The sequence below is a fragment of the Mobula hypostoma genome, chromosome 7 (genome assembly GCF_963921235.1).
Source record: "Mobula hypostoma chromosome 7, sMobHyp1.1, whole genome shotgun sequence".
NCBI classification, from domain to species: Eukaryota; Metazoa; Chordata; class Chondrichthyes; order Myliobatiformes; family Myliobatidae; genus Mobula; species Mobula hypostoma.
In genome coordinates, this window is record NC_086103.1 from 137,835,081 (window position 1) to 137,850,495 (window position 15,415).

General features: G+C 41.4%; 1 protein-coding gene across 5 annotated transcripts in view; it reads left to right on the forward strand.

The window, feature by feature from the left end:
• Positions 1-15,415, forward strand: part of LOC134349571 (glutamate receptor 4) — a 244,598-nt gene that overhangs the window by 85,189 nt on the left and 143,994 nt on the right. For all 5 annotated transcript variants that reach the window (XM_063054098.1, XM_063054099.1, XM_063054100.1 and 2 more), the window contains exon 4: positions 5,686-5,870. In XM_063054098.1, coding sequence (XP_062910168.1) covers positions 5,686-5,870 — 185 coding nt within the window. The remainder of the gene's footprint in view (positions 1-5,685; positions 5,871-15,415) is intronic.

Below are 15,415 nucleotides of genomic sequence, written 5' to 3' on the forward strand. Positions count from 1 at the left end.
GTGCAGATGAAATTTTCCAGGATGCTGCCTGGTTTAGAGGGTATTAGCTCAGTCGGACAAACTGAAGTCGTTTTCTTTGCTGGAGCATCAGACGCTAAGGGGAGACTTTTTTAGATTTTGAAGACACGCAGTCCTCTTTTATTGTCATTTAGTAATGCATGCATTAAGAAATGATACAATATTTCCTCCGGTGTGATATCACAAAACGCAGGACAGACCAAGACTGAAAAAACTGACAAAACCACATAATTATAACATATAGTTACAACAGTGCAACAATACCAAAACTTGATGAAGAAGTCCACGAGCACAGTAAAAGTTCAAAGTCTCTCAAATATCCCACATCTCATGCAGACGGGAGAAGGAAGAAAAACTCTCCCTGCCATGCCTGACCAGAATCCGTCTCTGAGTCATCCGAAAACTTCGAGCCTCCGAAACAGCTCTCCGACACCGAGTACTGAGCACCATCTCTGTCCGAACGATTCAACCTCAATCTCGGTCACCAACAGCAGGCAAAGCCGGGGATTTTGAGGCCTACCCTCTGAAAGATTCCCAACCACGCAGTAACGATAGCAGCGAACGAGCATTTCAGAAATTTCTCCAGATGGTCCTCTGTGCTTTCACGTCCCTCTCCATCAAATCAGAATTGTCCACGGCCCCTATTTAACGGATACGATTTGATTTTTCACCGGAGGGCTGCGCATGTGCAATGCACTGCTCTCTCTCCTCCCGCCTCTAGTTGACAGAAGTTTATACAAAGATCAGAAGCATTGACAGGTTAGACAGCTAGAACTGTTATCTCAGGGTGGAAATGTTAATACAAGAGGGCAGAGCTTTTAAGGTCAGGGTAGGGGGGGAAGATAAAAAGCAATGGGCAGGAAAGGCAGCAACACCTCAGTGGAGACTAACCATCGTAGAAATGGATGACTCCCACGTTAGAAACCAGTGTAAATTTCTTTTCCCAGCTATTACCCTTCTCTTTGTGTTTAAGGGGAACACGGGGAAAACTACTTCACTTAGAAGGTCATGATAGTGGGGAATGAGCTGCCAGTGGAAGTGGTGTATTCAGGTTCAATTTCAATGTTTAAGAGCAGTCTGGATAGGTATGTGGATGGTAGGGGTTATCGAGGGCTATGGTCCCAGTGCAGGTTGATGGCAACAGGTAGCTTAAATGGCTTGTCATGGACTAGATGGACTGAATAGCCTATTTCCGTGATGAACTTTTCTGTAACTCTATGACAAGCTTTTAAATCCCGCTCAGTGTTACCGCCCTGACAATTGTTTTGAAGGCTCCTTCATCTTAATCATGGATTGGGACATCTCTCATCAATTCTTTGTACCATTCGCCATCCACATTTCCATTCCCACTTTATTTCCTTCAACCTTATACATACAAAGACAGAGAAGGCAGCTATTTGGCCCATTGGATCCATGCTGGCCCCAAAGGTAGCAAGCCTTTTAGTCTCATTCTTCTTCTCAATAACAAAGGGATGCAGATGCGGTGAATTGCTTCACCATTCCCTCCATGAAAACATTCGAGTGTTGTATCTTCGACTATCAAAATTAATTGCTCTCCTAGGATTGCACTAGAGTACAAAAATAACCCCACGTGTTTTTCTCTTTTGTAAACCCTCTCCCTAAAAGTTTTGCTCTGAGCTCCTCTACTTCAAAGAGATATTTCTTTCATTAATGGAGAGATTCTCTCCAGAGAGTTTAGAAGATTCAAAATATGTTTATTATCAAAGTATGTATATACAATCCTGAGGTTCATCTTCCCTCAGGCAGCCACAAAGAAACACCATAGAACCTGTTTAAAGAAAAACCTCACACAACAAACGCCATCAAACAACCAATGCACAAAAAAAAAGAACAAATTGAGCAAACAAAAAAAAACAAAGAACACACAGAACATGAAACATCAAACCTCAGAGTCCACCTCCACGGGCCGGGGTCGCCGAGGTGAGTGAAGCCTGTTCAGAGGCCCTGTGCCACAGCCACCGAGTCGGTCAGCTCAACTCTGCGTCAGCGGCTGCAGGCCCCAGCCTCGGATCCAGCTCCAGGCCCCAGCCTCGGAGCCAGCTCCAGGCCCCAGCCTCGGAGCCAGCTCCAGGCCCCAGCCTCGGAGCCAGCTCCAGGCCCCAGCCTCGGAGCCAGCGCCAGGCCCCAGCCTCGGAGCCAGCGCCAGGCCAAAGTGCCTCAATCAAATCGTGCGGGTATTGAAAAAGATTCAACAAAAACACGTGGAACATGAACTGCAGAGCCCCCAAAGTGAGCCATAGCCAAGGAGCTCGTTTACGGCTGAGGATATTAAACTTGAAAATGCGGAAACCCCAAAAGTGAGTCCACAGCAGCGAGCTGCTGAGCAATTGAATGTTGAGGATTAGGAATCAAACTTTGCAGTCTGGGACCCAAGACTCCCGTTCCTGCTGCCAGGGCAGCGAGAGGGAGACTGATCGAACGCGGGCAGACTGCGTTGAATATCTGTTCATTTTCCATTCTCGTCCTCGACACCTCAACCGGCGCGGAGTAATGGAGATGGCCCTGGGTTCACGTCCCACTATTAGGAATCAATGGCCACCCTTCTCATCCTTGCCGAGTCCCCCGGGAGATCATCAATGTGCCCCGTTTAGTCAGCTCAAAAATACATCCTTAAAATGGAAATAACAGTCTGCAATCGATGGCAGTTCAACAGAAGAACATTTAGACGAAGAGTTTCGTGGGCTGTCTGCAGGATGTCGCGGTCGGTTGTTGGCGCCATCTTGCAGGGGCCGGAGAGGGAGAAGGAAAGAAAAATAACAGCAGTCTGAGCTATTGATACAGATTGACATCTGAATCAGCCGGTGAAATCGAGCTTCTTGAAGTTTTGATTATGTTGTAGGTGCATTCTGTTGGCGATTGTGCCTTCAGCTCTGAGCTGTGGCATTTCCTTCATCGATGCATTTGCCTATCTTTCTGCTCCTTTTATGAAGCTCCTTAAAACCTACCTGTGTGACAAAGCTTTTGCGGACCCACCCAGACATGCTGCTCAATGTCACGTATACCTGATAACCTTTCTGAAAGCGGATTGGGATGGCATGTTAAATTAGAAGGCACGGAGTAAATATCTATTGTGTTTTTGACACAGTTGTGAAAAGGACAGTAAGAAGGGAGCATGTATTGTGTGAAATGCATCTCATTATGAAGGAGCCAGCATCCAGATTAAAGTTTGGCATTTTAAGGGCCAGTACTTCGGTAATACAACCATGTGACAACAAGAGCCAGCTGGTAACCAGAAGGTGCCATAAACTGCCTCAAACATTTACTGAGCATTTGCTCATTTGTGGATGTGTTGGGAAAGATGCCTTTACTTCCTTTAAATTTTACAATGTGCCTTTGAAAAGTACGAATTGCTTGTAAAGGCATCAATATGTACGTACTGTATATTTCATTATCATAATCAAATCGACCATCACACACTCGCTGATGTATTCCAAATACAATAGCTATTTAGAGTCAGTGTAGCATTGTGTAGAGATCCCAGAGGTTACCACATTTGGATGAAGAATTAATTACTTTTGGCATTGCCAATTCCTCTGCTGTATTCACTGCCATATAGCTCACTGCTGTTACGTGTACCGTGATTATACAGAGGGCAGATGGATCTGCAGAAAGTACTCCAGAGTAAGTCAGTGCCCTTTTGTACATCAGGCATTGATTGGAACAGAAAATGAGTTAAAAATAAATGGCAAACAAGAGTAAATCTGCAGATGCTGGATATCCAAAGTAACACGCACAAAATGCTGAATGAACTCAGCAAGCAAGGCAGCATCCATGGAAAAAAGTACACAGTCGATATTTCGGGCAGAGATTCTTCAGCAGGACGCTTTCAGTTTCAGGACCCGATGAAGGGTCTCGGCCCGAAACGTTGACTGTTTACTCTTTTCCATGGATGCTGCCTGGCCTGCTGAGTTCCTCCAGCATTTTGTGTGTGTTGCTAGAAATAAATCTCTTCTTTTATTATGGTAAGTGTTCACATCCCTCAACTTCATAAGTGATCACAAAGGTGAAAGAGTTAATATTGCACCAGATTGCACAATATAATATGAAGAATAAAGATTTTAACACATTGATAACCCAGCTTGAACTCTGTTTGTTTGTTTGTATGTGTGAGAGAGCGATATTAAAATGGAATAACTTAGCTAGTGAGGTGGCATCTGTGGAAAGATTATTATACATAATGAGAGTATTTTTGATCTGAATCTCATTACCTGTACATGTAGTGAAAGCAGGGATATTGGATAGGTATGTGGAGATTGAGGACTGGCGGATTGGAGATTAGTAAAATCGTAATGCTAGGGACTCAGTGGATCAAATGGCTGCCTTCTCTGCCATTTCCACCCTGTAATTTTCTGCTCCTCTTCCTCAACGTCCAACTGAACCGGTAATCAATTCTTTCTTAAAGACTGGCTTTTAGCATCTCCCGTTCCCAATGCAGTTTGATGCTGCTGCAATGTGCTGTTTCTGAGATTCAATGCAGTCTCTACTGTGCAGTAATATGTCAAAGGTTTGACTTGCCTGAGGCTGGTACAGAACCGTCTATAACATGCTTTCTGCTATCAGTTCTCAAAATGAGATTTTGTTCCTAACACTGCATTTTTGCAAACATAGAATAAATAGATATTTGGTAATTAAATCATGAAGATATGTTGTATTTTTAATTGACGTATTAATCACTGAATCAGACACCATCTCCTGATTGTTGTCATTTGGCTGGGATAATTTGTCATTTTTAGCTTGTGACCTTTCTTAAGATATCTGTTACCTTAAAACTCTTATATTTTAATCCAAAATATGACCTTTGGATTGTTCTTTTATTTTGTCGAAACACACTTTCTTTCAGTCACACTTGATCACATTTTGAGGTTTATGGGATGGACCCAGTTTTACATGTTTTTACTACTTTGTGTCAGTGTTCAGAGCCAGGAAGATGCCTGATTTACTATGCATGTTATAATCATAACTGCTTTCACACAGGAAATGGTTAAAATTATCCACAAATTAAACCTGCTTCAGCCACAATCATTGCGTTATGCACTAACTGACTGGTGGGAAGAGAATAAAGAATGAAAACTTGGCAGCCCTAATTAGTGAGGCTCGCTCGTTTCCGTTTAAGCTTGTAGCTGGTGAATCATTGGTGTGTAGCAGATGTGCGAAGAAGGAAAGAATTGGCAGGGACAACAATGCCACACTCATTTCATGAGAATGATGAACAGTGGAGGTATCCAAGATTCATTTTCTCCTGAATAAACTTTGTCCTTGTGACATTGGACAAGGTAAAATCAAACTATGATTGTTTAGAAATTTGGCCCAGGTTGGTCATGTATGGGATTAGCACACATTGTATTCTGCCTCTAAAACGTCATGGAATTGAACACTTAGAGGTAAATTACGAAGTCCTGATGGTAGCAAAGAATGTATTTAGTAACACTGACTAAGGATATATGATGGTACATTTGTTTCAACAATTTAGATTTCCTCATGGAGGGCTACATGGCATAAAAAGACTGTTCTCTTGTTTAGATGATCTCCTAAACAATGTATCCCACTCCTTAAAAGATTGATAGATCTTAATTAGTGACATCCAAACACTGTCATCTACCAGCAATGAATTTCCTTAAATTAAGTTTGTTTTATGACCTAATGCAGGGTACTCCATACTGCAGTCGATTATGGAGAAAGCAGGGCAGAACGGCTGGCAAGTCAGCGCAATCTGTATTGAGAATTTCAATGATGCCAGCTACCGACGGCTTTTAGAAGACCTGGAAAGGAAACAGGAAAAGAGATTTGTGGTAGATTGTGAAGTAGAGCGGCTCCACAACATTATGGAACAGGTAATGCCATTGATTTCAATCAAATATTAATCATTCATTTCTCATCTCAATAACATCATTGTTTGTTGTGGAAATCCTTACGGTGGAGAAACTATTCAGTTGGAACCCTGATGACATCTTCCCTTCAGCAAGTTCTTGCTGGTTGTCCATACCTTTGAGATTTCAGTGGGTCTTCAGCATCCAACTCAAAGCTGAAATAAGATTAGGATTGATGAAATTTTTCTGAGAATACTGTGGTGTTGTACAGAACAAAGGATGTTCATACTTTGAAAATTGAAAAGATAATAGCAATGCTGAAGGATCGAGGTGTGGTGTTATTTTTCAATTTGCCGTTCGTTCATCCTTGAATATCAATTGCAACCTCATCCAATGTAAAACATCCGTCATATCTAAAACATTGTTTAAACAGTTTCTTCTCATTGAGTAAATGTATGCATTGTTTCCAAAACATTCTGTTTCCTGTCAATGCAAAGTATTGAATCTTAACCAAATTTGACAAGTTGCTGTCATGCATCAATCTGTGGAATTCTTGAAAAATTGGTACAAATGAAAGCAATAACACTGCTGACAGTGACTACAACAGTGAATACATTTTACTTGCAGACTTATTAGACTGAGATCTAGCAATGTCAAAGCACTCATACTCTGAGGTACTTTGCACACAATTGCAGTGCTGCGGTGACAATTGAAGTAAAAGAATTTCCAGTAGCCAGTGGAACTTCCCTGCACACTTCCATTGGCTTTAAGTCAGTGGCAGATCACAGAATTATCTTCAACCCTGGTCAATGAAAATATGCAGGTAATATTGACTTTAGGCAGTAATGCAAAGCAGATAAGACTAGCCCATTTTTCTGGAAGTCAAGGTCAAGCCAGGAATTCCACAGGACTGCCAGTGATGGAGCAAAAGGGTGGCGAGCCCAGAATACACACGAAGCCAGTGTCAGAGCAGGGAAGAGTTTGCAGCAGATAACGTTGCAGGAGGTTGAAGATATTAACAGATACACATAGAGCAGTGAGAATGTTACACTTGGGGTGTTGGAGGAATCAGGACCTGATGCTGGTCATAGTGAATCTGTTTGTGAGGTTATTGGTCTGATGGAATTCTGAGAAGTAGAATTTTTAAATGAGTTAATATCTGTGGTGTGGAAAAGGGGAAGCTGGCGAGGGTGGGGGCGAGCATGACAAAAGCTGAATCCGGAAGTGATCATGAATTGAATTTGGAATGATCATGGTCGAGGAGTTTATCAGTGTTACTGGTGTAGGGAGAAAGACAATCTTAGTGAAAGTAGGCATTTTTTAGGCTTTGGAGTTGAGGTTGAGGTTTAATAGGACCGAGAACTATATAAAGTCTCAATTCTGTCTATCACAAGGCCAAGAGGGAAGGCGTGGTCATTGGCAAAGGAATTAAGTTTGTGACTGGGACTGGCATAATGGATTCTATCAAGAAATTTCAACTTTTACAAGCCTATAGGTTGTGTTGGGCTGTTAGCTGATAGCATAGTCATTAGGAGACATGGAAATTGGAGTCGGGACCATGGGAGGTAAAATTGACCCTCTGACTGTGGATGATGTCTGAAAGACACAACGTGTAAGTGAGGAAGTGGCAAGCATAGATCTTTGGGAAAATTGAGAGAGAAATTAACAGTTATTCATAGCTAGTTCACAATGGAGCCAAGTTGCAGCACTCACTTGAGTTGGACAGTAAAGAGATGTTGGAAGAGAATGAACTGATCAAATTTGTCAAAGATTGCAGAAAGATGAGACATAAGACATGATGGGGCAGTGTTGGAAGTAACACAACAGACAACTTTACTTACTCCCCATTCTGAACAGTGGAATCCTTGCTTCTGCTGCAAAGCTCAGCTGTTCTACAGTGCAGTGATCCAAATGATATCCCGATTCCGATGTTTTAAGCTGTTTGCCAAAAGCAGCTTCTGGTCGGACTCCTGCATAATCCAGAAATAAAATTCTTCAGGTTGCTTGTCTCATTTGCAAAATTATGCACAGCAGTGTGAGCACATGCAAATATTTGACTTTGAGTACAGGAAGACATCACTATGTTATATCACCCATTCCGTTTATAAATGTCCTACCTCATTTTGCTGTTCAAATTTATTTGTTTAGTATTGTAAACATCTTTACTATTTATTTATAAACAAATGTTTATTTTAGGTACCTTTTAAAGCACAAATTGTGTATTAACATTGCTATAGTTCCAATAATTATTGTTATGATGTGTTATAAACAACAAATCATATCTGACATTGGGAGTGAACCTTACATTATATTAAAAACATTAGAAGCATTAATGATGATTACAAATGACCACCTACTGTATTAGGTAATGATGATTATCAGCTCTCACTGTATGAGCTGATGATAGCTATTAACATTAGTCTATTAAACTTTGATGGAGAAGCTTGAATATAATTGTTGCTCCTTTGTAATGTTACTGACAGTGGAAGCACTGATTCTCTGAATAGCATTTCTGAATGACATGTGCAACATAAACAGGGTGAATTCATGGAAGACTATCGGTTTTGAAGAAGCCTCCATTGCTATTGTCCTGGGATATAAAGATGACTGTTCGAAAGTAGTCTGCCAGCTCACTTCCATGGTTGAGAATAAGTAATGAGGCTTGGCAGTGGAAATAGAATCTCACTGATTTTATTTTCACGTCTGCTGAAAGTCAACACAACATCACCTCTCACTCACAGTGAATCAGACTCTCCATCAGATTACGAGTGCCGTTGTCTTCGTCCTCACACATTACATGATGCAGGCTGGGTCAACCACAAAGTTCGTGGGATAGGTAACAATAAAATGTTTTTCTTCCGGCCATGATCACACCCAGAATGTTTGGGAAGTAGACGAACCTGCGCCAATTAAAACATTTAAGTTGTTAGATCCAGTCTGATAAGAAAGCACAGATTCTCTGAAAAACCAGGTAGGAAATGGTCATACAGACAGTGATGATATAGAAAGTGGGCGATTCTGTATTTTTGAATAGACATTGTGATGGGACTTGGGCAGGTAGAGCATTGATGCACGGCCGCTTTTTTGAGAGGAGAAGCAGAACATTTCTGAGGGTCATTCACAGGAAGACCAGTACCAGACATTCTGTATTTCCCGAGAGACAAGCTCTGTTGATGTTCTGTCTGCTCGGACATTCAGAGAGATTGGTGGTGGGGTGCGAATGTTCCATGGCTTTGCAGCGTCTGTACCAGAAAAGTAGCCCCTGAAAGTTTGAAGTTCAAAGTGCATTTATTATCCAAGTATATATACTATATACAACCTCGAGATTCATCTCTTTACAGGCAGCTGCAAAACAAAGAAACCCAATAGAACCCTTTAAAAAAGAAGAGACCATCAAACACCCAATGTGCAGGGAAAAAAATAATCATGAACTTATGCCACGTCAGACCTGATGCAAGTCCTGCAACTAAGCTCTTGTGTTTACAGGTGTTTTTGTTATTTTCAATAAAATATTTCTCAAAAGTTTAGAACCCATTGCACTTTTTGATAGTATGATTAATTTTTAATACTTTTTGAATGATTCTAACTGTCAGATGCATTCACAAATTTTCAATGTCTTTTGACACTTAAGACAGCCAGTCAACCTGGGGCCTTGGCTTATTTGACTGTCAAAGCAATTTTTAAGGCTGGAGCTGCTATATCTCACTTTTCTGCCAATCACAAGCCAGCTCAGGGGAGCAAGGTACTGCTCCAGGTAAGAGTAGGTAGGAGAGTAGCAAGTGTAGGTAGCTCACCACTCGCTTGGGCAAACTACGTTACGTGTACCTCCCCAGGGAACGAATCTGGCACACAACCATCGAGGATATTCTACAGAGATAAAACAATACAAATATGGACTAAAACAAAAGAAGCTTTACTGATGCAAACTGAAGACCCAGTAGTGTACAATCGTTCATGAAAATCATCTGTGTGTGATTAAATTGGATTGTAAGCGAATGTATTTAAAGAAAAGCAACCTGATCTAGTGTTTGGGGTTGCTCCAGAAGATAAGGTACAAAAGTGAGATGGAAGTTTGCTGAGCAAAAACATTTTCTGTTTATTGTGAATTCATTTCAACTGAGTTTGCAGCTGTCTATTATAAAATAACACTTAATTCTGCATAATCCAGAACTGCATTGCATTATCAGTTAAACTACTTGTGTCAGCTGCAGCCTGTTTGCCACTGTAGTAGTTAAATGAATTAAACTGAGATGCAGAAAAAAAAGGTGACATCATTCAAAGGATTAAGTTGAATTCACAAATTGACAAGTGGCTTCTTCTCAATGGATTTATTGTCCCTTTTGAGGATAGACATTCTGGAAATCAAACAGAGACTTATGTTTACTTGTCCCTTGGTCCCCATTGTGAAAATAAGTGTGGAACGTGATTTGACTTTGCCAAATGCAAGAAGTGTAGATTTTCACCTTATGCAACAATGTAAAATTGGAATCAGTTAATAACCCTTTTCCGTCTTTTCCATTGGCTTTGGAAAATAAAATTAAGGCATAATATAAAATGGCTTGCAGATTCATTTTGCACTAATTATGTAGAATAATTCCACTTACAATCATGCTTTTTGAAAAATTAAAGCACAATAAAACTAGAATTGTTTATAGCTATGAACTTCTTTTGCATAAATCAAAATAATACAAAGGGCGTTGATTAAACAATAAGATTGTTGAGAGATTACTTCAGCTATTTTCAATGGCATTTCCTTCTTGTTGACTTTGTACCATCGACCCTACGTTCACCAATGTAATTGTTTTTTTATCTTCTATTGGGCCCAGCAAGCCTTTTGCCTTTGAGCTCAGGCTTGACATTTAACCCTTCGCCTTGCAGACAGAAGTGATCCTGAATAACTAGGTTAGAATTTCAGGGCTTTAACAGAAACTCAGGTTGTAGTTTCAGGTTGGAGTAATTTTACTGGAATTTTTACTGTTCTTGAATTTTTGATCTTGCAAATTCAATGACACTTCCTGTTCACCAACACATATTGGCCAGTTCATTTATTTGATGGGGCCATGGCATCTAGAAATGTTTTAAATTTGTTTCTCTCACAGTCCTGCTGCTTTGCATTCTTACAAACAGAGAACAACCATCCCAGTGAACAAATGTGCCTCACCTAGTCGAGTGGAAATTTAGTGGGACGGAATATGGGTTATGGAGCTGGAAATACATATTAAACATTTCAGTTGACTTGTTGGTGCCATCTCAGCCACATCAGCAGTCATACTGTGCTCTAGGGACATGAGTACAAATATGAAATTGCGAATGTTGGAAATATTCCACAGGTCAGGCTGAAAGGAGAGAGAGAGAGAGAGAGAGAGAGAGAAAATGTAGAGAGATAGAGAGGTGATATTTCACCTCCAATAAGCTACTAAATTAAAAAGGCTTCTTCGAAAACTTTAACTCATTGTTCTACACAGATGTTGCCTGATCTGTAAAGTACTTCCAGCACTTTCTGGTCTATTTCAGATTTTCATCCTCTGTACTATTTTGGTTTTAGACTTCAGTACAGATTTTATGTAAATGTAACTGAGGTGCCATCTTTATAAGGAGGGTTAAGCCTGTCGACTCTTCCAAGTGAATATCAAAGTTCCCATGCAGTTATATGAAGAATGGCAGGAGAATATTTTTATTCACCAAAACAAAGTTGCTGTCAGATTGCCGGCAGGTGGTAAGAGTGGGCTCCCTCACCTCCACCCCTCTGACTCTCAACACAGGTGCCCCTCAGGGCTGTGTACTAAGTCCCCTCCTTTACTCCCTGTATACCTATGATTGTGACACCACCCACAGCACTAATCTGCTAACTAAATTTGCCGATAACACTACATTGACTGGCCTAATCTCAAATAATAATGAGTTAGCCTACAGGGAAGAAGTCATCTCCTTCAATGTCGCAAAAACAAAGGAGCTGGTTGTGGATTACAGGAGGAATGGAGATGGGCTAACCCCTTTTGACATCAATGGATCTGGGGTTGAGAGGGTAAACAGCTTTAGGTTTCTCAGCATCCACATCACCAAGGACCTCACATGGTCTGTACACACCAGCTGTGTGCTGGAAAAAGCACAACAGCGCCTCTTTCATCTCAGACAGTTGAGGAAGTTTGGTCTGGGCCCCCAAATCCTAAGAACTTTCTACAGGGGCACAATTGAGAGCATCCTGACTGGCTGCATCACCACCTGGTATGGGAACTGTACTTCCCTCCATCGCAGGATTCTGCAGAGAGTGGTGCAGACAGCTCAGTGCATCTGTAGTTGTGAACATCCCAAGATTCAGGACATTTACAAAGACAGGTGTGTAAAAAGAGCCCGAAGGATCATTGGGGACCCGAGTCACCTCAACCACAGTCCAACCAGGGAATGCCACAAGAATGTGCAAGATTTTTTACAGACTGTGAAAATCTTGCATTCGTTGCCGTTTTCTATGTTGCACTGTTTTTTTTTTCTAAGTGGAAGCAATCTGTAACTAAAATCACAACTTATCTTGGTGTTTGGAAGTGCAAGTTTTCCCACTATTCTCTCTGGCCTTACACAAAGAGATCTCTGTTCATGAGGAATGGTAGATTATACGTAACTGGATGCTGCTTCTGTAATCTTCTCTCATGCTTGCAGGCCCTATGGAGTATGTGAGCTGCTTATGTAGAACATCCACAAAATCTATCAGGCCACCTTAAGGGCACTGCATCTCATCAGATCCTACCCCTTGGAGTCTGGTGCTAGAAAGCAGCTTCAAGTGGGTTAACTTCAAAGAAAAAAAATGGGCTGTTCACGAAGAACCTCCTTTATATTTCCACGTGCTCAACACTATCCAAGCAATTCACAAACAGCTGATCACAGCACCCCCCCCCCACCGTACTCCCAGCTAATCCTTGAAATCCCAATAAAATACTGATGAAATAAGTGGAGGAAAAGCCCTTGGCCCTGTTAAATGTGTAAGTTCTCTTCCATTGCATATGTTGCCTTGGGCCTTAGCTGCGCTGGAATTTTATAGCAGGGAGCACTTGAGAGAAACTGTTGTTAGCTGCCAAGGCACATGCGTTTAAATGTCTTTCCAGGCATGTAAAATTGTCAAGAATTTTTCTTCCATCTTCCCCTATTTATTCCCTGTTTTCCATTTATTTTCATACTGAAATAGTGTTGCTCCTGAGGTGTGTTCTCATTGTATGTTGTAAGTTAGTTGCAGAGGCAGACTAATAAACATTTGGAGAATTAATTAATTTGATGGAGTATTTGGCTTATCAAATGGAAAATTTAAGTTCATGAACCTCTAAACTAACTGGACTTATCCAACTATCCAGTTTACAGTCCCATTTGATCTGTCTTTCCCGAGATCAGTGGCTGTCCAACAGGTAATTTATTTGATCTGATCTGTCATGAGAGTCACCTCCGATAGACGAAAAGACACTGGAGCAGAATTCGGCCATTTAGCCCATCAGGTCTTCTCCACCATTCCATCATGTCTGATTTATTATCTCTCTCAACCCTATTCTTCTGCCTTCTCTCCATAACCTTTGATGCCCTGACTAATCAAGAACCTATAAAACTCTGCTTTAATATACACAATGACTTAGCCTCCTTAGCCGTCTGTGGCAATGAATTCCATAGATTCACTGCCCTCTAGCTGAAGAAATTCCTCATCTCATCTCTGTTTTAAATAAAAATCCCTCTATTCTGAGGCCGTACCCTCTGGTCCTAGACTCCCCCACTATGGGAAACATCTTCTTCACATCAACTCTATCTAGGCCTTTCAATATTCGATAGGTTTCAAATAGGTGATCCCAGCATTCTTCTAAGCTCCAGCAAATACAGGCCCAGAGCCATCAAATGGTCCTCAAACACTGAAACTTTCATTCATGGAATCATTGCTGTAAACCTCCTCTGGACCCTCCCCATTGCCAACACGTCTTTTCTTAGATCAGGGGCCCAAAATTGCTCACAATACTCCCAAGTGCAATCTGACCAATGCCCTATAAAGCCTCAGCATCACATCCTTCCTCTTATACGCTAGTCCTCTCGAAGTGAATGCTAACATTACATTTGACTTAATTATCACTGACTCAAACTGCAAGTTAGCCTTTAGGGAATCCTGTGCAAGTCCCTTTGCATCTCTGAATTTTGAATTTTCTCCCCATTTAGAAAATAGTCTACACTTTTATTCCTTTTACCAAAGTGCATGACTATATGCTTCCCAACGCTATATTCCCTCTGCCACTTCTTTCCTATTCTCCCAATCTGTCTCAAGTCCTTCTGCAGATTCCTTGTTCCTCTGCCTGTCTTCATATCATTTACAGCCTTGGCCACAAAGCCATCAATTCCGATATCCAAATCGTTGACATATAATGTGAAAAGAAGTGGTCCCATTACCAACCCCTATGAAACACTGTTGATCACTAGCAGCCAAGCAGAATAGGCCCCTGTTATTCTGACTCTTTGCCTCCTGCCAGTCAGCTGATCTTCTACCCCTACTGGTAGCTTTCCTGTAATACCGTGGACTTTTATCTGGTTTAACAACATCATGAGCGGCACCTTGTCAGAGGCCTTCTGAAAATCCAATATACAACATCCACTGACTCTCCTCTGTCTATCCTGCTTGTTTTTTCTTCAAAATATTGCAACAGATTTATCAAGCAAGATTTCCCAGGAAAGTCATGCTGACTTTGTCCTGTTTTATCATGTGCCTCCCAGTACCCCAAAACTTAAGCCTCAATAATAGACTTCAAAGTATTCCCAATCACTGAAGTCAGGCTAACTGGCCTCTAACTTCCTTTCTTCTGCCTCCTTCACTTCTTAGACCGGAGTGACTTTTGAAATTTTCTAGTCATTTGAAACTATTCCACAATCTAGTGATTCTTGAAAGATCATTTCTAATGCCTCTTAAAGTCTCTTCAGCTACTTTTTTCAGAACCCTGGGGTGTAGTTTGTCTGGTCCAGGTGACTTACCTGTCTTCAGCCCTTACAGCTTCCCAAACACTTCTCCGTAGTAATAGCAATGACACTCACTTCTGCCTCCTGACACTCTTGAATTTCAGGCATACTGCTCGTGCCTTCCACCGCGAAAACTAACACAAAATACTTACTAAGTTTGTCCACCATTTCATTTTAAGGAATTGGAGTCACCCTGACTGGGTGAACCAGTTTTCACAAGCCGTGTTAGTGCTGGTTTAGTGCCCTTTTTGATCCTGCTGATAAATGCCAGGGTTGGAGACATGCCCTTTGTCGGTTACCTCTCACCTGGCCCTGTAGAGTGGAGGGAAGCCCTCTTCCCAGAAATGATAACGCAAGCACAGTGGGTTGATCTAAACCTTGGCAAGTGTGTTCTGGACATCCAGCCTACTTCCTTATCAACACACAAAGTGCTGGAGACACTCAGACAGCAGCTATGGAAATGAATAGGTAGTCCGCATTTCGGGCTGGGACTCTTCTGCAGAACTAATTGGCCTATAACTTCCTTTCTTCTGCCTCCCTCCCTACTTCCTTGATTTTCCCCATGATAAAAGTCCAGGACATTTGTGTTTTCCTCCTAATCA